The sequence below is a fragment of the Cyprinodon variegatus genome, unplaced genomic scaffold (assembly GCF_000732505.1).
Source record: "Cyprinodon variegatus isolate N-32 unplaced genomic scaffold, C_variegatus-1.0 Scaffold456, whole genome shotgun sequence".
In the NCBI taxonomy this organism is placed as follows: domain Eukaryota; kingdom Metazoa; phylum Chordata; class Actinopteri; order Cyprinodontiformes; family Cyprinodontidae; genus Cyprinodon; species Cyprinodon variegatus.
The window spans coordinates 523,195-547,609 of record NW_015150909.1 but is presented as its reverse complement, the minus strand read 5'-3'; the positions used below and the strand labels follow the sequence as shown (position 1 = coordinate 547,609).

General features: G+C 39.8%; 1 protein-coding gene across 1 annotated transcript in view; it reads right to left on the bottom strand.

Moving 5' to 3' along the window:
• Positions 1 to 14,433: 14,433 nt before the first annotated feature.
• Positions 14,434 to 24,415, bottom strand: part of ubald1 (UBA-like domain containing 1) — an 18,687-nt gene continuing 8,705 nt past the window's right edge. Inside the window, exon 3 of the mRNA XM_015389385.1 lies at positions 14,434 to 15,861. Coding sequence (XP_015244871.1) covers positions 15,541 to 15,861 — 321 coding nt within the window. The 3' untranslated portion in view covers positions 14,434 to 15,540. The remainder of the gene's footprint in view (positions 15,862 to 24,415) is intronic.

The following is a 24,415-nucleotide window of genomic DNA, read 5'->3' as shown; positions in this document are numbered from 1 at the left end:
CCATTAAAACACTGAAGTTTGTTCTAACGTGACAAAAAATAGAAAGTTTAAAAAGACTTAGTTTGACGGAAAATGGAATATGTAAATAAATTAGAATGAAGCTCATTTGTAATGTTTGAAAATAATCTTTAACAGGAACTAAACTATTTCCATCAGGCCTGACTTTCTACATTGAAGGTTTTGTTTTTAATCTGATACAGATAATGTTCGTATCCTAAATGTGTTTTCATTTATGCAGGAAATCATCAGTCTGGACTTCATCTTACATGAAAAACTTACTAAAATGGATACAAATTTTTCTATTTTATTAACAAATTATTATATACACAGTATATATGTATAACTGTTGCACTATGAGTAAAATGAGGATGAAAACTATTAATGATTTATTAGGTTTTAGGAGAAATGGGTGCAATAAGATATATTCTGTTTGACTTTTATTCAGATAATGTTTGGAGAAAAATTGACCAATTTTGTTCCAATGTTGCTTCTTGCAATGGAGCTTCAGCTTCATTTGGCTCTCCACCTCTTTGCTAATGTTTGAGCATTGCATTAAATCCAGATGAGAGCTGGACTTGAAAACTGTGATCACTTCAGGATTCCCTATTTTTTATTTAACCCAGCGTAGATCCAGAGCTGTGTCCGACTTCTTTGTGCCGTTTTGTGAACAGTTTTTTTCTCAAGCTTCAGCTGCAGGTCAGAAGGCCTTATATCAGAGCTGGACATGATATCCACACACTGAGACCTGCAAAGTTCTCTGTGTTATGCTTTTCACAGCGGTGCAACATCTGATATAATGCAACCAGAAAGTGGTGCTCAGAGCGGATCTATTTCCTCACATCCTGCTTTGCATTTTTGCTCATTGTTTGTTAAAAGCATAATGACTGTTATTGTTAGAGCTGTTAAAATAGGGGAATTTTTAACACATATTTAGATGTCCTGACCTTATCCATCTGAAAGGTTACATAAGCAAAGGTGAATAGAGACTGTCATTATAAACATATAAACATGTAAACGATAATATAACAGACCAGTATTTAGACCAACAGCCTGTGAATTGAATTAATCTGTTTGTAAAGCATCTATCTGACTGGAAGATGACATAAGCAGATGTACAAGATGTAGAAAATCATTTCTCTTAGCTGTCCTGACAGCTTTTTTTTCTTACAAAGAAAGTATTTATATACATAAATATATGTACACAGGATATGGATCAGCTGGTTCACAGTTTGACCTGGCTAAAACAGTACCTCCACATAAAGCCCTGTAAAAAGTATTCTCTCATTACTATTTCAATCTCCAGGAGGTTTTTTAATTTGATTTCAATTTATATATTTTTTTTAAAAAAAGGAAAAAATCTTGTCCTTGTCTCACTTTTTCCTGTTATTTTTAGACAAAATCATTTGATCAATGGAGTCCATCTTTCTATGATTGAATCTGCTCTGGTCCTGGCTTTAGAGGATCTGTGGAGAACAACCAGCATCTTAACAACCAAGGAACCCAGCAGACAGGCCAGGGAGAAGGTTTGTGTTAAACAAATAAAGGTTTATGGATCACACAATCACCACTGCGAAATATGGTGGTGGCGGCATCATGCTATGGGGAATAATTACTTTAGCAGACAAGATACTTTGTTGTCAGATGTACATTGGTGATCACAGCAATTTAATCCAATCCAACAAATTATTATTATTTTTCAGCGGCCATGTGAGACTAATTATTTGTTTTTGTTTTTTGTTACTTACCTTTTGTCAAGAATTTTTGGCCCAAAAAAAAAAAAAAAGAAAGAAAAGAAATCAGGATGCTGGATTTTGGAGCTCCGTATTTCCTTAGAGTCCTTTCTCAAACTGTGAACCACACAGGGGGCGCCCTCCTCCCGCTGACCAACGGGCAAACAACCAGTAGAAAAGTAAACAGTTAGCATTCTACATCCCACCAGAGGGACGCCCTGGGCAGAGAGCCATATAACAGCCATATATGCACTTATTAGTGAATGTTCTACTGGATAATAATCCAGAAAGTCTACAATGTGATGAGATGGGAAAAAATCAAAGCAGCTTATGGGTGTGAATCTTGGCCTGGCACCGGGGACAGTGATGGGAGACGTTCTTGAGACTCTTCATGTAGAAGGGAATCAAGCAGCATCCTGCCACACAGCTGTGAGGGGAGGAGATATGCCAGTCAGGGATTTGAACCTCTGACTTATTCACAACAACGCAACAACTCACCCCATCAGAGAGCATACGAAGCACAGGATCCATGTAGTCTCACTTGCAGTGCTTTGGGTTTCCGTGACAACCACTTCTTCACAGGATGGACACTTTGTGACCCCTGCTGCCATCCCCAGCCTCTCCACTTGCAGCCAGAACAAAAGAAGCCGACAGAGAACCAGTTAGGGGAATCTCACCAACCATTAATGGAAGGTGTTTGATGATGGAGGTGAAGCATACCTGGCAGGATGTCCTCCGCTGGATCTGGTGCTGCAGCCGTAACCTCTTCAGGAGGAGGAGGAGAAGGAGGAGGAGGAGGAAGCATGTAGATGCCTCCACGAGGAGTCTCTTTGTAAGTCGGCAGCTGTTCCCTGGGAACTGGCAGCAGGAATTCAAACAGGACTTTGAGTAAACTAAAGTCTAATGTAAAGAGAGTGTATAGAGCAGGATGAAGGGGAAACATGCCTTCGTTAGAGTTTACTGTGAGGCTCCCTCCGGCTCTCTCCAGCTCCTCCTTTTTCGCCTGCAGGTCCTCCAGCTCGGTCTGAATGGTCCTCAGCTCATCATCATCATCATCATCCTCATCATCTTCAATGATCACTAGCAACACAGACCAATGTCACAGGGAATTCAAAGCCTGTGTCAATGCCTGGAGACTATAGTCATACTCTGACATCAGAAATATTTTATTTATTTAAAGAACGCTCTTTAAATATGTCATTGGTTCAGGGACCAGAAGCAAAACCAACCATTTGTGAATTGCAATCCTTTTGTTTTTGTTTTTGTTTTTACTTTTTTTTTTTAACTTCCTTTAGACCAGGCGTGCCCAAAGTTGGTCCTGGAGGAACGCTGTCCTGCAGGGTTTAGAGGTTTGCCTGCTTCAGCACAGCTAATTTTTATTTATTGCTGATTAACAGGCTTTTGCTGAACTGGAATCATCAGATTCAGCTGTGCTAAAGCAGGGAAACCTCAAAAACCTGCAAGACAGCGGTCATCGAGGACCGACTTTAGGCATGCCTGCTTTAGACGCTCCGAGCCCGCAGGGGTCTCCCAAGAGACTCTGGATTCTGATCATTTCGCTTAGATCTGGGAATTAACTCTCTCCCGTGTTAAAATTTTTTTTTTCTTTATCAGTGAGTGATCAAATACAAAGTTAAGGCAGGTTAATATTAGCTGGTTTCATATTATAACTTTGCCCCAGTTTTCTAGCTTTGCTGGGATTAATGTTACCTCAGAGAAGCTGCCCAGGGCCCCATCCATCTGTTTACCGGCCCTGAGCAGAGACCCAGCGTTTGGCCCAGGGACTTTTACAGAACTGCAGCATATATATAATTTCAATTCAAACTGAGAACATCTCAGTCGATCGGCAAGGCCTTCTGGTGTACAATCTAACCAGCAGGGAAAGGTGGTCGAACTCACATTCCTCTGAGCTTCCTCCACTGCGCCATTCATCCTTCCTCCTGTGGCGTTTCATCTTCATCAGCAGGAACCGCCTGCTTTGCAGCTGCTGTATGCGGAACTCGATGGAAGACAGCTTTGCCAGAATTCTTCCATTATCTATCTGCTCCTGGTCCGGATCTCTCTGATCCACTTGCTCCTGCTCTAAGCTCTCCTCTCTGCTCAGCCTCAGGCTTGTCACCACCCTGAGAGAGTGGAGCAACACTCCATCATCCTCTAGGTTCTGCATCCCAGTTCTAGAGTCCCGAAGTATAAAAAAACGGAAACCGGGACTTGCAGTCTTTCAGCCAAGAATCTGAACTTCAAGTTGTCCTTAATCCAATTCAGTGCTCAAAGTTCTCTTCTTTTTATCCAGATTAAAGGAGAAGAGAAAAATGAGGAGCTGGATTCTGATAACCACTCCTGGTAACACCTCATAGTGTTGGAACTCCTGTAAATGATCCAAAAGCAGAATCCTGACATGAAAACATTTCCGACGATTTCCAGTTTGATGAGGAATCAGCAGCATGAGATCTATTCACACCAGGTAAGCAGCGGACACAAACAAATGAGCTACTGTGTGGCATGCAAATGCTATCAGCCATCACCTTGATGATGAACTCTAGCAGGTGTTAAAGGAGCGCTGTTGCTTTTAAAGAGAGAGAGGAGAGGGGAACTGGGAATCAGCCCAATCAGAACCTCATTTGGTCCTTATTTTTTAGCTGTTGGGATGTCTGACATTTATCTAACAACAAGCAAATCCTAACTATTTACTGAACCGATACCTGGTTGTTCCTCCTTCTGCAGCAGCAGTAGATAACTTCTAAAAAGTTCTGCTCAGTGCTGGTGATGATTCTCAGTCATCAAGGTCATACTGAGCAGAACCGTTTGACCTCTGACCTTAACTGTGGCAATGAGGCCTGCAGAGATTTAGATGTTATTCCTGGATCTTCTCTGACATCTTGCATGACTTGTTGATGAGATCCTGGAGTAATTCTGGTTGAGCAGCCTCCTCCTCTCTCCTTTTCTACTCTCCTAATGTGTAACTAATGGTTCTGACTGTTGTTCTACACAGACCCAAACCCTTACTAATGCTGCTGCAACCCTTTATAGGTTGATAGAAGTCAGACTTTGTTTCACATCTGCTCTTTAGTGTCTTTAAATCAGGGATTTGTGTTGTTGGAATGACCAACCAAGTTTTTTTAATCTCCTTTTTTTTTTTTTTTATGTTTCAGTTTTCTTTAAAATTTATATTTTGTTTGATGATGTGTTTAAATCTGACAATACATCTGTAGGAAGCCAAAAACATGAAATCAGTCGGTGCTGCAAGGTTTCCAAACCACAAAATTTAAATAGTTGGTTTAATGGTTGAATATAAGGAGAATATATTTGAATTTAGAGAGTAAATGAATGCAGAGATTATTCTATTATGTAAAGTCTTTAACTTACTTAACTTTTAATGGCCTTTAGAGAGCCCTTAACAACAAGGGTTGAAATCTTTGACCCTAACATGTTGACTGAACTTTCACTCTGGCCTGTCTACATAGGGATGTTTGTTCTGGTTGTTGATTTATCAGGACCCTTAGAACTGACCTTTGGACTGTTAAAGCACACAACATGGTGTCTATGTCAGTTCAATGCATGGAGCGGCGCCGTGAAAACATGCACAGCACAGTTTTAACAGGAATGAGGACACCTGAGTTTGGTATCCTAGATAAGACCTTTCTTCATATTCATAAGATAACAATATTCTTGTTTTAATTTGTGTTTGCTATTCGTCTTAGCTTATTTACTCTAGTTTTACTATATATTTTTTACTTTTCTAAAAGGTTTAAATAATGGACTCAATTAAAAAATATGTTCTAATATTTTCTTGGCATTTCTGCGTTTTTTTCCCTCCTTTTTTTCCAAGGAACAATTTCTTTATTTACTTATCTTTTTTTTTCAATTTAACATTTATTTAACCAGGAAAACCCATCAAGTTTAAAAACCTCTTTTAAAACGGTGTCCTGGCTAAGAGGCATCAGAAGTTACACAGTCAAAAACATGGGTTAACAGTTAAATGAAGTAAGAACCTTTTATAAATTACTGGACATTTTTGCAAAAGACCATACTGTATATGTATAATTAAGAGTATTTATTTTGAATAAAAATAAGAAAAAAAATAAATAAAAAATCAAGCGTTTTACAATTCCCCCCTTCTCTGAGATTATCTGTATTTAGAATTATATTTTCAAAGATAAAATTAAAATGTGTAAACATAAAAATCAAAAAAGAAACCTTATCATTAAGATATTAACATATTTCCCTCTTTCTGTTGTCTAAAAACATTTCTCCTGCTTATAAGACTTATTTGTTTGTATTAAAAAGAGGACATAATGTTTGTTCTTTTCTGAGATACTGCTTTTTTTTAATCCTGGAATTCTACACACTGTGTTCAGTGCAGTTTGTTGAACTGTGACATTCAGCTGGCAGTTCTTGCTGACTGTAATATCAATAAAGCCTGAAGTCAGAGCCTATCAGTGCATCTGATGACGTCTGACCTATAATCCGCCCACAAAACCACTCCATTCAAACAGATGCACAGCTGTGTAGAAAAATAAAACAGGATCTAATCTTGTGCTAATCTTGTGTGGATGTTAGAGAAGGTACTTTTTTTATTTACATAGTTAAATCATATCATGTTGCATCATAAACCTGCACTTTATATTTACTTTATATATATATATATATGTATATTTATATATAAACAATTCATACATACATGCATTCATGCGTGCATGCATGCATACAAGCATACAAGCATAGCAATAAACAAATAAAAGAAGCACATCTCTGAGCAGAGTAAAGCATATTGTCCAGTTTCACACTAAGACCAAATTTTTGGTACCTCGGTTTAATGATGGAAAATACCCACATGGTCACAGAAATAACTGGAATAGGACAAAAGTGATAAATAATAATTCAGTAAAAAGTTAACAAATGAAACTAAAAAATAGCTTTTCAATCATGCTTCAATACAAAGATAGAAAATAAACTGACAGGCCTGGGCAAAAATGATGGCACACATAATATTTGTCCCACAACTTTTTCAGGGAATCAGACCATTCCTGTAACTGTCAGTGATACTTCTGCTCCTCTTTGCAGGTATTTCTGTCCCACTCGTCATGAGCAAACTGCTTCAGTTGTCTCAGGTGTGAAGGGAGCCTTTTCCAGACGTCATGTTTCTGCTCCTTCAGAATACTCCTGTGTTTTCCTCTTAGCCATCCTTTGGTGTTTTTAGCTGTTTGTTTTGGGTTTTTATCCCGTTGGCCTGCAAATACAACCAAGCTTACTGACACTGAACAGCACACGTCTCTCTAAGATCCCTCGATAGCCTTCAAATTTCATTGCAACCTGCAGAGATTCAAGGCACCCTATGCCAGATGAAGCAAAGCAGCCCAGATCATACCAGAGCCTCTTCCATGTTTCACAGTAGGGACTGTATTTTCCTGATATGCACCCTTTCTTTGTCTGTGAACATAGATCTGATTTGCCTTAACAAAAAGTTATATTTTTCTTTCATGTCTCCACAGGACATTCTCTAAGAAGCTTTGTAGCTTCTCAACATGTGGTCCGGAAAATTCCAGTCTGGCTGTTTTATGATTGTTTTCAATGGCGTCCTCTTGGCTTGTCTCCCTTTTAGTCAATTTTGGCTTAAATGATGAAAGGTGCGATCTGACATTGATCTTCTTTGAACATGAAACTTACCATTAATCTCTGGAAGTTTTTTCTGGACTCTTTAGTAATCATTCATATCACCAGTCTCTTTAATTTGACATTAATGTTCCTTCTGGGGCCTTCAACTTACACAACATTTATTGTGGTTATGTATACAGGGAGTGTATACAAAACAACATTTTATTTAGTACAGCTTTCCAGACTGTAAATGAACATTTCCATTTCATAAACTGCTGCAGGGATCAAATGTCAACAGTGAGGGAGAAAAAAACATTGTGCAAATGAGCATGATATGGAAGCAGTTTTCTGGTTTGGTGTTATCAGTTTGATGCAGAGTCTGTGAAATGATTTAGAGTTTTTTCAACAGTTCAGCAGTCTGATGGTAGTGGGGAAGAAGCTGTTTTGGAATCTGCTGGACCTGCATGCAATGCTTCGAAACCTCTTCCCAGAAGGCAGCCGGGAGAACAGTCTATGGTGGAGGAGTGAGTGGTCATTTATAATGTTACGGGCTCAGGACACGCAGCACTGGGATGAAATGTCTTTCATGGAGGGAAGAGGAGTCCGTTGATCCTCTCTGCAGGTCTCACCACTCTAAACATTTTCTTTCTAATCCCCTGAGAAAACTCCTCTTTCCCTAGCTTCATCTGAACCATGTTGAGTTTAGTAAAAACATGTCACCAAACAGCACAGTGACTGCCTGTCGCCCTATATATAAGCCCACTGACCTATTACACTATTGCAGACAACTGTGAAGCTAATTCCTTCATTTTATACGTCCCTTTGTCTTTTCTGAGGGTTCCATACAGTGATCTCTATTTATTCACTGGAAAGCTCATAGGCAGTTGGTGGAACATGGTACTGTGAAATCACAAGTTTAGAATATTACACACGTTTGTTCTGGTATATGTAGTGAGGACCATGTGCTGACTCCCATTGACTTCAGTTGATTTTCAGTCATTTTCAACCCTTTCTACGCCCTTACACTCAAACTAAGCATTACCAATGCATACCTCACCCTAACCCTAAACCAATGACACCTTAGCCCTAAACCGAACCATTAGCAAAACACCTTGTCAGGACAACTGGTCCTCACTGTTGTGGTGAAATTGGAAAAATGGCCCTCACTCTGGTGTCTACACAAGTGCACACAAACACACGCTATATGATGATGTGGCAAAAGTGCTATATTGATGATGTACATATGTACATGTATTGATAGGATTGTTATTGCAATGACGTTACATTACAGGCATTTTTATGAAGCGACTCAGAGAGAGTGGGGAGTACCAAGATGGCAGCAGGTGACTTCAGCTTTTTTGGCCTATCAGTAATCCAGTGAATAAATAGAAATATCCCTTTAAGCGTAGTTTAAAAACAATGAAATGATTACTTTTGTCAGATTCAAGCTATTTAATTAAAGGGGTGTACTGACGATAGATAGATAGATAGATAGATAGATAGATAGATAGATAGATAGATAGATAGATAGATAGATAGATAGATAGATAGATAGATAGATGTGGGGAGGTTTTCTGTAAATATGCAATGCTGTTGCTAAACACTAGATGTCAGTAGAGTCCCAAATAAAGAGAATTAAGACCTTGTTTTAGATAACTGACGTCACCAATTCTGCAGTACCAGTTTTTTTTATCCATCTATGTGTTTGTGATGAGTATCTCTAAGACACAGAGAAACAGGAACAGATCAGATAACAGTGGTGTGTGTGTGCACACCACCTGCTCAGGTATTAGTCACTCAGAGAGATCACACACCCAGTGATGGTTAATGAGTTTCATTTTACAACAGAAAGCTCTCGTGTATCTGTGTAAACAATAGTGTTACTGTAATACAGCACACATACAAACCCTCAGCCGCTGATAATGAAGTGTCAGGCGTCATCTCCAGAGGATGATCTTTAGGGAGCTGAATGTGACAGCAAAGCTCGTCTGCAGCTGAGCTAAGTTTAATTTTAACTTGGATAAAGTTAAAGTTCTATGAAGCACTGGAGCAGTTCCAATGACAAATTAACAGATAGTTTGAGGGTCATCTAAATATAAAAACCATAACCAAAGACCAGTTTCGCCCTTAAAAGCTAGATAGGGCCTTTTAACTGTGGCCTAAGGCTACCACACATGACTATAGCAGATATTCAACTTGTTTAAAAGCTGTAGTTCCTAAACAAGTGACAGAACCACACAGCTCAGAGAGGAAACATGGAACCCAAGGAGAGAACAGTCCACTAGGCTTTATTATTCAACAATTAGAAAGAAAGTGACTGGGCAAAAATGGCCTCCATGAGAGCTTCAAGTCTAGAACCCCTGCTGACCCATCAAAACTCAAAGACCCGTCTCACATTTCCAAAAACACCTGGTAGTTACAACCATCTTGTGTGGTTTGTTGTGTATATATATTTATATAAAACTGTATCTGGAGCATATAACAAAAGTAATTTCCCTCTGGGATTATTAAAGTATTTCTGACTCTGATTCTGCAGACTTCTGGGAGAATATTCCTGTTACTGAAGAGTTAAAAGTGGACTGTTTAGGATGGTGTGCATGGAAATCCCACAGAGTTTAAGAAGTCTAATTGTTTGGTTCATCCTGGTGGAAACATTTAGTCTCTTTGATAAGTTAGAGATAAACTCAGCCTTATAAGTAACACCTTAAGCATAGAGGACCAGTTAATGGTGTCAATCAAAAACAGTTACTCACATGCAAACAGGGATAAAAGGCCTGATGTTCGATCCTGTGTAGTTTTGATGACACTTTGTTTCTAGAGCAGTGAGGTATGCTTTAAATAACTGCATTTCTCTTCACTAATTAGCTTTACCCCTTTTATCAAACCAGTTTTCCGCTTTCACACTTTCCTGCAAGGGACATCTGGCCTGCAGATGAGATGCTGTTTGCCCGATGCCAGTTTGATAAAGTTAAACTTGTCAGCAGGGAATGAAAAAGATCTAAAGGAGCAAACTGCTTCCCACCAGCCTTAGCATTTAAACAAGATCTGTAACAAATAAATAAATCACATTAAAAAGTGATTTTTGTTCCACTTATTCTGTTGTAAAGAAAGCTAATCATGTGACCCTAAAAGCCCTTCAGAAGTTTTCTGGTTAAATTGAGGTAATCATTTATTTCATCAAACACACGTGAGATTATATGGGGAATTATAAAGTTCTGAGAGAACATATGCAGCTATATTAAATCAAATCAACTAAATGTTTAATTGATAGATTTCTATCAGACGTATTTATATATAAATCTATTGGTTTCTGTAAAGTTAGATTAATGTTGAATACTGCTCAGTCTTCACTGTGACAGCCCTCTGATGGATCTTAAGTTACATCACGGCTCGATTACTGAGTAAACTGTAGTGACTGATCTAGGTACATTACTTGTGTCTCTTATTTAGCTGTTCTGCATCACATTGCATCACCACAGCAGTCCTTTCTGCCAGGAAATGATCACTGATGACTGTAGATCATAAGTAAACTGAGGACAAAGCAGATCTACTTCCTGTGCTGCAGCTGGATTCTCACTCTAATACTACGAGGATTATACTGCAGCTGCTTGCTGCCTGAGTTCTGGACATGTTGGCTCAACTTGGGTGACTGTAGTGATATGATATAAAATGAGAAGATGAGGGATATTGGAGGGATGGAGGGCTTTGTCAGCATGCCGGCTCTTTCTAAAAAAAAAAATATATATATATATATATATATATATATATGCACCTGCAGCGATGATGCATCAGAGCAGCTACATCACCACATTCCCTAAAGATGAGCTGCTCTTAATCTACTAGAGCAACAAGAAGGTTATGCAATAGAGCATCTTAAATCAGGGCATGTCACCATTAAACTGAGGGAAAAAAAACAGTGAGCACCTGGATGCTATCTGCACTGACAAAGATCAATCCTGGTAAATTATAAGAGAGGTTTCTGTATCTTCACTGCTCCATGGTTCTCTAAAGACCCAAACCTTAGAAAAGGTTCTGTAAATTTACAGAACATCTGATAGATCTCAGTTCAATCTGATTTCCTCAGCTTCATTAGATCCATCAGCTTATTTCAGGGTCAGGATGTGGCTGTGAAACTCATGCAATCCCTGATCGGTTCGACTAACAAATCAAATTATGTGAAAATGATGTCCCTTGATTATTTTGATGATGTCTGTATTTATAGGGAGGGGGAATGATAAGGAAGTGAAAGAAAAAGAAAGAAACAGAAATGGATACTTTAATGCATTGTGTGATTTTTTTGAGCTGGGTTTGACATGAGAACAGAAACAATGTGGTTTTGTTTCTTTAACACTTCCTTCAGTGATCACTGGTCTCTTTATTCACACAAGTACAACTTCCTCTGCTTCCAGGCTAAGTGCTGTGTATTGTTTTAAGACTGCTCTGTGTGTGTTTGTGCTAAGTCTGTTGCAAATGCAAGCAGCCAGGCAGCATTGATACGACGCTGAGAGCAGGGATAAAGCCAGCTTTGTGTCCAACTCAGGATCTCGGGCGCGGAGCGGCTAGAGTGGCACGCTGCCATGTCACAGGTTCACTGCGGTCATTCACACACAAACACACCAGGGGAACAGACCTGGGAATATAAGCGCCCAGCAGGAGAGTTTAGGTTGAGGTGTAATCGAAGCGATGGATCAGAACAAACTATGTAAGAAAGGTTATTCTGATGAGGTTCCTCATAGGTTTGCCCTATTAAGAACAAACTGTAATTAAAGAATAAAGGGATCATTCAAAGGTTTTCCTTTGGGTTTCTTTGGAGAGGTTATGAGCTGTCAGTATCTTCTTTGCTCTGATCTGAAACAAAGAGGTTATGAGCATGCAGGTGAGCTGATGGACTGAGGATGTTCGGTGTTTTGTCTTTTTTTTGTTCTGCACAGAAAAAAAAACATGAGAATTTGAGGGGAGGAAAGGAACCCTGGTAAAGATGGACAGAAATCCTGGAAATGAATCAGCGCGATGCAGACTCTGTGACTCATCTCTTTCCTGTGTTTCTCCACCAGTGAGCTTTAGAGGGTTTGGTCTGCATTATCAAATCTACATTTGTAGTGAGGTTTTAAATCTTCATTTCTGTTCCAACAAGTTTTACTTCTATGGTTCAACAGAGTGACCTTTAGAGAGGGACCAGACTTTAACATAATGCTCCAGATGGTTGAAAACGTCAAAAAAAAAAAAAGAAAGTAATTTAATGTTATGCCTTTCAGGTGTTTATAGACATTTTGGGAACAATTGTTAAGAGGATTAAACTCCGGTTAAAGATGCCCTGGATCATGGCCTGCTTGCTGCAGCCCTTTCATTAAGGTCCAACTCTCCAAAACACAGAACTGATAGACGTGAGGCACCATGCTACAAAAGCACGCAGTATGCTTTGCTCACCACCAAGAACCCTAAGCTAATGGCTGCTTATTTAACTTTCTATATAACAATGCTTTCCTGTATAAACGTTACTTTTGTTCTGGATAATCTCCAAACTCTGACAGATAAACCTTCATATAGCTGGTAATGGATCCTTCATCCTGGACAGGGCAAACCCGAGCGGAACAAAGCCGTTCTCATCTGGTTCCTCCTCATGTAACAAGATATGCGGGTCGTCTATCCATCCATGAGGGTGCAGGTCGTCACTTCATCGTCATTTTGAATGTTTCTGCTGCAGGGTCATAAGAAAGGCCTTGTTCTGATGGAGCTTCCTGTGTGGATTCCAGAAATACTGAGAGCGGACTAAAAACACACCTGCAGTTTGGGTCTCCAACCTTCACTGGTGTAATGATGAGGTGGGAGATGGTTTCATTCAAACACTGACAGAAAAGCTCCTGCAGTAGCAAGATTTATTCTAAAACTTTGGTGGTGATGATCATAGGTCTTCTTTACTGCCTCCACAAACCCGGTCACCCGCTTCTCTGGACCAACCCGTGTTTAAGGTTCCTCTGATCCTCGCCCAGTGGTTCTGTGGTGCAGCTGAACCTGCTGCCAACGTGTTGAAACTTGCATTAGAAGCAGCTGAAAGACTGGCACGCACAATCAGGCGGAGCGATCCAGTTTCTTTCCTCATGGGAGGAGTCAGGAGGGGAGATAAGGACACAGAACTCTGTGAACCCGTTCTCCTGACTCCATACGGACTTATCTAAACAACTTTAATTAATAAAAAAAAAACAGGAACTCTTGGATAAAGCTGTTTTTTTCCCTCACAGGAAACAAAACAGTTGAAGGGTTGGGTTCGGCCCATTGTTCACACTCCATTAAACCATCCTAAAGAGGTTGACATACAATATTTATTTAGGTTCACAAAAATGATAAGTTATTTATCAGGTAGTCCACAAATATTGTGGGAATGGTCTCATACAGTCATACAAGGGGGGGAAAACATAGATGAGAAACCATTAGGAACAGGCCCACCCACAAACTCTCTGATTGAACCAAATAAAGAACCAAGCTTTGGGAAAATGGCTGCTTTCAAACATTAGCTTAGTCTAAATTAACAAACACAACGTTGGTTATTCCTCATCCACATGTCCAGGATTTATGTTCCTTCTATAAAAAAACAAAACAAAAAAAAAAAACGTAAAAGAGAAATGACTCTAAGCTATTCAAAATGTCTTTTTAAAGTCTGTGATTAAAAATCAAAACTGAAGGGGGCTCCAACCTGTTTCAAAATATTGCAATTTTACGAGGGTTATCCCCAAACTGTCCGTCGGCAGCGTCAGCAGACCAACAACGTCGTATCCAGATAGTCGATGGTGTAGGACCTCCTCCACAGCGTGGCATCTGAGAGAGGGGTCGTCATAAATGCTGTATCCCTGAAAGTAAGTCTGTAGTGTCCCCGGACGCACCACTGTGGGCGTCCGTCATCCGTCGTCCTCCCTAAAGGTGAATTTTGGTTTGATTTAGACATTTTTTTCTCTTTAAACAGCAAAAGAATCTGCTGCTGCTCTATTAATGTTGGGAATAACCCCTCCCCCCCACCCTCCAACAGAAACACGCCTCGAACCTCACGTACGCTTCCTACAAAAGATGTTACACGTTGTGAACACGTCATGCAAAAGTGGCATTTCAGTTTTTAAAAAAAATGGAGTAGTCTCATTTTTTTATCTCTAGTCATTTTAGCTGCGACTGATTCACTTTTACAAAACAAAGATCAACCCAAATCTCCGCCCGCTTTCAAAGCCTACTTCCTCAACCTTTTCGACAAACAAAAAACAAACAATATTATATGAAACAATGATTTCTAGCAGTAATCTCCAGAAAGCTCCTCCTGTAGTCCAGGTTTGAAACGGTGTCAGGAGAAGCTGCTGCAGTGAGGATCAGTTAGAAGAAACCAGAAGCAGCTGTCGCCTTTAAGAAAAAAATTAAAATCACGAAAACAGATCCGGCGTCGGCAACAGCTGGTTTAAGAAGAATCCCTGATTGGCTGAAAGAAGTCAGGTGACCACCAGGCGAGGTAAGAAGAGGCCCCACCATGTGACGATGGGCTTGACGGTTGTGGAGGCGTTTTTTTTTTCCTCTAAACCCAAAATTAGGAAGAGTGTGTTTACATTAAAATATAGCGCATTTATCCGTGAGTTCCATCTGATTACAAACCGCTCCCACGTGTCCTGCTCAAAAAGTCGGTGATGAAATCTGAATCAATCTTATTGAAAAAAAAAAAACTAACAGCGTCGCTCTTCTTCTCCTCATGCAGCACACAGACGGTCGCAGAAACACAGAACACCAGTGGGTAGAAAAAATAGAAAGAAAAAAATTCACTGGCTGAAAAACAGAAAAAAAAACCTCAAGTTTGCTGCCTTGAAAGTCCTTGAATGTCCTTGAACATCGTATAGAATCCTTGGGCATGACGTTACTGATTTTTTTATTTGTTTTTTGTTTTTTTTTACTTCAATATTTCGATTCGCTTTTAGGAAAACTAACAAAGGTTTGCTCTCTTATTACTATGCGTGTGCGCATCTTTTTCCTTTATTTCTGTGTTGACGTTTGCATTGGTTTTTGTCTTCTTTATTGTCCAAAATCAGTTTTTTTCTTGGTTTGCGTAGATGTTTTTTTTCCACACTTCTTCCCATCTGAACCCATTTCTATCCTTTATTGCCTCCCACCCCAAAACCCCTTTCTCACCCCCCCTACAATAAAGAAGGTAAGAGGGGTGGGGGCTTTTGTTTCAGTCCAGTGCGGCCCTTCATCTCTCCGCCTCCATCGCTACACTAGCCTTCTGCTCGGCGCCCGCATGTGGGTTGACACCCATGGGCCAGGGGGGGCAGGGCTGCGTGGGGGGCTGCCCCTGAGTCCAGAGTCCCTGCTGAGGTTGCGGCACGTTAGGTACATTTGGTGAGAATCCCCAGCCGCCCGCCTGTGAGGGAGGAGGCGAGGTGGCCATGGAGGCGTTCATTGGGCTGCCGGCGCTGCTGTTGAAGCTTTCGGAGGCTTTCAGCCGGGAGAACATGGTCAACGCGTCGGGGAAGTTGGGGGGCGTCGCTGGTGTGTTGGCTGGGGTGCACATCTGAGGAAGAGGAGAGAAAACCAGATGTTACTTTTTTGAGTTTCACAGACCCAAAGAGAAATGGGATAGGTTCAACCTCGTCCCTTCCCAACCTGTTGCTGAACCTTGTTAGGAAAGCTGGAAAAATGTAAAGTAAGCCCAACTGTCCAATAAAAGATGTCATCAACATTCAAAGACAGGATTATTTTTAAAAAGGATGACCCGACACAACTTTTCCATTTCCGATATGATACCGATATTGATCCGATACGATTTTAGAGTGAATCAGACCGGCTTCTATTACTTATTTTCTACCAAAACAGAGGGGGAAAAAAGTATGAAAACAACTGAACTACATAAAATTAACCAATGATTTACAGAAAGTAAGCTAATCTATATAAACAGAAGGAAAATAAAGTTGTCTTCATCATAAAGTCAACAGAATCCTGCTAATAATTTTAGAACAGAGAATCTGAGCTTTAAGATTATTTCTGTTTTGATATTTATAGAAACTAAACCCTAAAAAAGGGCTTTTAAGCAAATCCAAACCTTAAACCTAATTAATGTGCAGCTATAATTAGAACAGGGGAAAAAATGACCCTCATTTTTTTGCACAACAGCCTGATCCTCCTTAAAAGGAGGCATTCGGTGTTGCTGGACTGAAGGGAAGCTGAGGGGAATCCCAGCCCCACACTAAAGAGGGTCCTGATTATGAAACACCATTTATATGCACTTCCTGTTTCAGATACAGAAAAAAAACTTCAAGTTGATTTAGCAGAGTAGATGAATGTGGTCAAACTATAACCTTAGATTGCCAAAATGAAAGCTAAAGCATACATGATTATTAATATTAAACTTCTTTACATTGCTGCTTGTCTAGAGCTGCTCTTCTGCAGCACACAGAGCTAAAAACAATACCAGACCTGTGACCTTAAAGCCAGCAGGCTCTGTAAACTCGTTGCTCAGGAACGGTAAATCATCATCATCATAACCAACTCTGATCCTTGACCCGCTTCCTGTACAGGAAACAACAAGCTGCTTTATCCCAAAGAGAAGAAGAGACAGCGCCACCTTCATGGAGGACGAAGAGGACAAGGCAGGTGTTAATGTGATGAAAAACATAAAATATTTTCTGAGTGACGCGTGATGAAAACAGCAGGGCCTTTAGGATTATTTGGAATCAAGCCTCCATACATTTAACTGTAGAAAATGTGTTAATTTGCAGCACTCTCAGGTGATTTCTGTGGAAAACTGGCTTCACTGCTTTACTAAGAGGTATCAGAGTAAAGGGGCTGCAGACAAATGTATGCAAAAGCTGCTTCCTTCTGCTTCTCCATCAGCACCACCCTTGTGTTGATGAAATGTGATGTTGTGGTGGTAAGAAAAAAAAATGTAAGAACGGTTGAAGGGTAATGAAACCAGAAACACGAGACCATGAGAGGACAAAAAATCTGGAAAACAACATCCTCTTTTGCTGACAGCTAATCTACTGTTGGCTCGGCACCCAGGATACTGCAGACTCCCGATAGGCAGCCTTTAGGAAAACACAACAGAGAGTGGAGTACGCTGCCTCTGATTGGTGGGGGGGTGTAATCAAAGCACCTTACCCTCTAAAAGTGCTGCTATTTGCAGGTTATTCCTGCAGATCCGCAGCCTGGAGTCAGGTCAGACCCAGCTTCAGGTTCTGTTATGAAACAGGAAACGCTGGCTCATGTCTCTGGGGCCATTTCCTGCAGCATAGAGACACCCTGGAACGTAGAAGTGACCTCTACCTTCCTTCTTGCTCTTCAGCAATGCAGATGCCATTTAGATTCCTTCAACAACACAATGAGTTGATGATCTCTCCCTGAAAATTATACGTGAGCTTGTCTTGTGTCCGGCAAGAAATGTTGGGGCAGAAGTGCTGACATGGCCTTTTAGCTCATCTGCTAAGGGCCCTTGAATAAAGCATATACCAATGATTAATTGACCTGCATTAAGCTGGGTCCACCTGCGTAATTTGATGCTGCTTTCCTAAAACTAACTGTATACTATAAAACAGGAAAAAACAAAAAACAAACAAGTCCTCACATTCAATCGGCCTTTCGTACAGCAGCCGCTCCTTCACAGATATAATAACACGTCTGATGTTTACGTCTGAGCATATGAGCTCTGTCTGGCCAAAGGACCTTGAACAAAGTCAGAGTCATGTGGTATCGATCCACAGGGACGAAGATCTGCTTCATAAACACATCAACCGTCTCTCTAACAAGGATGTCTCCGTTTGGGTCGGACTGTTTATTAGCTGTGCTCAACCTTCAGCAGGCCGGCATCAAAACATACTGTACTTACATTAAATATTTATTGAGCACTGCAGTCCTGTCTTCTTTTCTGATAGAAGGGGAAGCGTCAAGCAGACTTTGTTTGGTCAGGGTTTACTAAAAGAGGAGGCGACAACCCTTTGATGTTCTGATTTAGGGCTGAACAAGATATCACACATTTATCTTTATTCCAATATGGCTCTATTATATGACTGTGTTGCAGAGCTGCAAGCCTTTTAAAAGGTAAACAAATGCTAAGGCGCTCAGATGACTAACAAACTACAAATATGTTCCAGTATTTGGTCATATTGTCATAATGAGTGACTGTAAGAAAACAAACAAAAATAGGTAAACATCCCTCAGTGGGGGGGAGAAAAAAAAAGTCAAATGTGTTAAATCTGAACTGAATCCCTTTGGTACTTGGTTATCCATTAAATGAGTTAAGATAAACAATTGCGTGTTTCTTAAAATTAAAACATTAATTTGTGATTTTAGTTAACTTTATGACCTGTTTAAAAAAGAGGTTCCTTTGCAGAATGAGAATAAGCTTAAAGTAGTTTTACTGCAGCTGACTTTGTCCAGATATTAGACTGCAGACAGTCTCTGATTGGGGGACAAACCTGCAGACCGGCCTTAGGAAGTGGGTCATCGTCATTTTTCTCCCTTTATAGAGTTTTAAGCAGCCAAAATAAGCAGCTGAATGTCAAACACCCTGCAGGCTGGAATTTCAAGGTGACCACTGCGTAGTGAAGGCCTACCTGTGTACAAACATACACTGAGAACGGTGTGTGCACACAAACACAAGCGACGTAAAGCTGCCTTTGGTTGTTTAACAAGTCATTTGAATTATTTAGGAATAAAAAAAAAAAGGATTCAACCACAACCTGCACTAATTAACAATCTCCAGATTTGGTTTTATGACTGCCAATGTTAGAACTAAATGAGTTTTATCATTGTGATACAGTGAGGTCTTAAAAAATGACTAATAAAACAGAGCGAGCAGAGCGGCACAAAGGTCCAGTAAATTTGTTGAACACACAGATGGAGAGACGGGGGGGCTAGCAGACAGCCAGGAGCAGTTTGTGATCCAAACAGCCAACAGAGACCAGTTTCCATGGGGACGGTTGTTACAAGGAAGAAGCACAGATCTCCTGTCAGTGGGACAGGACCGGGTAGCTAACCGATCGTCTCCATCCTCCGGTTTGTTGACGCGGACCTTTTTGGTTCTGTTTGTCCACAAACATGGGTGACTCCTAGCACGATCTGTGCCATTCAGAACCATGGAGGTCTGAACAGCTGGGAGAGACATTTCTTTAAACAATCATCATAATATTTGACTTGGTGCAGTTGGTCTGAGGATGTCACGAGCTGACAGAACTTCCTCTGCTTTTAATCTAACATCCATTCAGACGGATCTGAACCGCTAATAAATACATCCTGAGTATAGGAGCCATTGTGAAAGAATTGTTTGAGGCAATCAGAACATTTCTGAAAGAAAAACCTAAACAGTTTCTCTTCAGATCAGATCCATGAAGTCCCACCACAGTTTTTTTTCTCCCCCCTCTCTTCCTCTCACTTCCCTCTTCCTGTCTGCCTCAGCGCCTCCCATCTGTCTGCAACTTCACACACTGCATATCAGCTCCTGCTAGCAAACTGTGCTGAAAGGTCCGTGAGACGTGAGGGCTGAGGTCTGGAGGACACCGAAGCCTCTGAACGCCGTCCTCCTCATGTCTGAACTTTATAACACTTGAAACATGACACCAACAAAAATATATCCAAGTCATTTTTTAGACAATGGAAGTTGCATCAGACTGTCTTTTGTTAATGAAATCTGGCTACTTCTTTGCTCACAGTGTTGAAACTCGGCAAGCCCCACCTCTAGGAGAGTTTATTCAGTGTTCTTAGTCTGCCTCTGAGTCATCCAACAAAGTAACGAGAAGAAAAAGCACTCGACCTTAGCTCAACTGTTCTAAAGCAGCTGAACGGCCGTAAAAAAAAAAAAGACCTTTAAAGGGCAGTTTGAGGGTCTAAGACGACAGCTGGGGAATTCAACATGTAGTCTCACATGATCAGGCGCTCCAAAGCAGAACTGAGATCTCTTAAGGTCCAGTCTATGCAAGAATTTGTTCAGGTCACAACAAATTAATTAGTAACCACTTAGTAAAGACAAACAAAACTTACCAAACTAGAACCCAAAGCTGTGCAAAACACCTACATCGCTAATACACACATCACTCCATTACATCACCAAACAAATATTTTCAGTTCCTGTAATTTCATGTTAAATGTTTTTTTCAGTATGTTAAAAGCTTGTTGGGGCCTGCAGATAAATCCACAGTAACATGTGTGCCTCTCTAATACCAGCTTCATCCCTTAGTAAAGCAATGAAACTTCTCTGAGGAGCTAAAGTGCCACATCCAAACTGGATGATCGATTTCATTACTATCCATTAAAAATAAGAAATTAGCTGTCAGAGTTGGATCACATGATGAACACAACTAACTTTTAGTAAAAGATGACAAAGCTTGTGTCAAAACTCTCCAACAAACACTCGCTAGCTCAGCCCACTTCAAGATAAAACCCAGACTTCTTCACTGCTTGTAAATCTGTATGATTTGCAAAACGAATAATCTGTTGATATTTTCACAATTAAAAATCAGACAGTAAAAGGTTCTTTAAAGAAAACTAAATCAATTACATTATTTTATTTTTTTTTTACAATTTTTACATAACTACATGTCTAAGTCTGTTAGCTAAAGGCATGTTTTACAGTCCCTATACTCCAGTTAAAGATTAATCGGTTACTAATCAGTTGATGGTTTTTTTCAACAATTGATTACTCACGACGATTAATCCAACTGAGAGTTTTCGCCCTAATGAAAATATAAACAAATATCCCAGAGTTCAAATTTCAAAATGACAAATCAGAAATGAGCGATCAACCGGGGAACAACCGCCTCTTTAAGTTTTGTAAAATATGAGAAACTGAAACAAAAGCCATCATCAATGAGTCATTTCAAAACAAAGAGAAAACATGCGAGTAAGGTTAGCTTTTCCGTTCTTCACACCGAAGTGTTTTTTTGAGGACCGTAGCTGTATCGAGTTGTTTCACAGAAAAAAGAAAAACAAAACACTGATATGGCTGTATGTGTATTAGCTGAATCATAGTGGTGCAACTTTCTAAAACCTTTTTACAGTGTTAAGTTGATAAGGCTGTAAATGTCGACAGAACATTTATTTTTCTTTATGTGTTTGGTTTGCAAACAATAAAAAAAAGAAGAGAAACAAAGTCCACTCTTTACCCATTAAAAGAATACTCTAGTTTTCTCAGACTAGACATTAACAAACAAGAGGCTCTGTAAATGCAGGGTGGATCAATTAATATTAGAAAGTTCTATTTCAATATATAAAATGTTTTGTTAGAGGAACTAGACAGAAATGTTGGCTGCAGCTTCCAGTATCTGCTAGCTGATCATTTACCAACACTATGCTGTAACCTTTTTTTTGTTCTCTTGTAAAGACATGAACGGATGGAAAAAGGTGTCTCAAAGGGGTGGATCTCATCAAAATAAATACGATGGGATCAAATAAAGATTAAGGAGGGGATTTCAAACACAAAGCTAACAGAGGCAAAAAAGAGAGGAGAAACCCAGAAGTGCTGAGTGTGACGGTTGGTGCATTAACAGTACATGATTGTTCCTGCCTGTTAAATGTTTAAATAGGGAGTGTTCTCTCAGTATGTTTGTGACCAACTGCAGTGTTCTGTCCCAGAGAGGCGGCTCTGCTTTGAGATTTAAAAGGAAACATCAAATTTACCTGCAAAATGTCATACCAAAGCAGAAAAAATTTGTACTTGTAAGTGATGTAACACTTATTGAATTTTCAAAATAAGGGTTATATAACATATATATTTAAAAAAGGATTTCAAAACATTGTTAGATTAAGCAAAAATCAAAGTCTGCTAACAACAGATGAGGACATTTAGAAGGAATACCATTGACATTCCTGATAAGACAAAATAAACAGAGGCCAGTTGCTGAACATGTAGTTCCTCCTCTGCTCAAGTTGAAAATATTTTCATAGAAACCTGGCGCCAGGCTTTCAGGTTTTTTTACTGCATAATGATAATCATTTCTAAACAACCCTGTTAGCTTAAACCAGAAAAGTCAGTTTACTTTCACACGTCTCACAACCAAACAGAAACAATCAGGCCTATGACGCTGAAGGAGCTGCTTATCACATACAGACACAATAACGTGTGCAGAAGCCCTGCTTTACCCTGTATGGGAGCTATTTAGCATGTAGCAGTAGCATGACACAATGGATCAGTAGCTAACCGTGGCTTTTTAATGTGCTACGACCCAACAGAAAGATAAAAAAACTACAGAGATGAACAGGAAGCCAAATAAGCTCAATTATTTACTCGTTGCTGAATTACGAAGTTCAGCTTGTCGTGTGCAACAGCCTGATACAGAACCAGGTAGGCTAAAGGTCATGATGAAATGACAACACGCAGGGAACGTCTGCCAACAGATATCTTTAAGGAGTGTTTACACATGGTGCAGAGAGAAAGAGCCGTTTCTACTTTCACTTCTCAAACTTCCAGTTTCACGTTGACATTAACAAAAAAAAAAAAAAACGTTCAAATCTAAACGTTTTATTTTTTTAAAGAAGTTTTTCTTTGATTGTAGATAAGGTAACACATTAAAAATAGAGATGCACAAAGAAATTAGCTGAAACCCAGTTTAAACTACAAATGTGTTAAATCTGTTTTAACAATGGTGAACCCATCTAGAAAAGTGCCTTAGTTGTAAATTAGTGATAAGACTCGAAGTTAGCAATAATCGGTATCAGACAGGGGGGTTAAAAATCTAATCAGAAGCTTTTTAAAAGAAACTGTTTTAATGGAGGCATTCCTGCCGTTTATTCAAGCTGCCACTTAAAGAAGTAGTCTGTAATTTTTCTTGAGATTTTGAAATCAAGCAGCTTTAGCTGCAATAATGCACTCCCGTTCCCCTATTGAAGGGACTAAAAGCCTTTCCACCAATACACAGCTGTTAGCTCAGAGCTAGAGGTGTGAACATAAAGCATAACTGTGTTAAAGGTATAGTGAAGGATGTTCTTTTTCTGGGTGGATTGTCAAAATAAGTTGTCCTAACTGTCAACTATTCTGGTTATACGTTTACATAAGACCATCCTATGTGCTCGTCCCGATTTTCACTTACCGGTGGTGAGTCTGACATAATGGAAAAATTGCAAATCTTCTTTGGGAAAGTAAGTTTGTATGAGTGATAGAAACAGCAACTTTTAAACAGCGTGCACGAGGAGAAATGGGCTTGTACACATTTAATAGGCGCTCCCACTCGGGGGCGGGTACAGGGTTGTGCATGTGCATTTTAATTTTAAGTTGAGAAGGCAGGTCTTTTTTTTTTATTTGTGAAAATCATGCCCTCCCTCTAAAACCTACTGCACATACACATCATTTATGGCCATAAGGACCATTAAAACCCCTCCACCCACAGATTTCTTTAATATCTGATCCAGTTAGAAAAGACATATCGGTGAATTTAAAGGATTATTTTAAACCTAAATTAATAATTTGAGCCCAACCATACTTTTTCTAGGATATATATGTGGAGGGCATTCTTAAAAATCAACAAAGCCGACGACGCTGATGTTAAATGTCTAAAATATTTAGTCTTAGCTATAAAATATCAGCAAACGGCTGCATAAGCAATACCTAGTGAATCATTTCTCTAACATACAATGTGGCATCACCTCAGAAAGGACTGAAAATCTTACTGAATGACATTCTTATAACTTCTTATGTTACAAGAGAACACTCAGCAGAAGGCTCAAATTTCTGTCAGGCAGTCAAACTTTGGCTGCATCTTTCTTCTCTATTTTTATCTGTAATAATCCTAATTCATGTTCAAGTATATACAACTTTAAACTAAAAAGGGGGCGGATCCATCATGACTTTTGATGAGGTAAGGACAGCAGGACTGACTATGAATGAGACAGAAAACGCTGACTTGAGCCTTAATAAACACAATCCGAACGAACACACCGACAAGCCTTCATGGAACACACACTTGCTGCTTGTGTTTCCTCCTCTGAATGTGTGTGTCTAACTCCAAGAATCAGCGTGAAACCCAATCGGACTCCTTGACTCATAAACACACCTTTCATTTACTCAGGACTGCTCTATTAGACCTCAGAACACACAAACACATACATACACACAAATGGTCACACGTGGGTGCAAGTTTGAT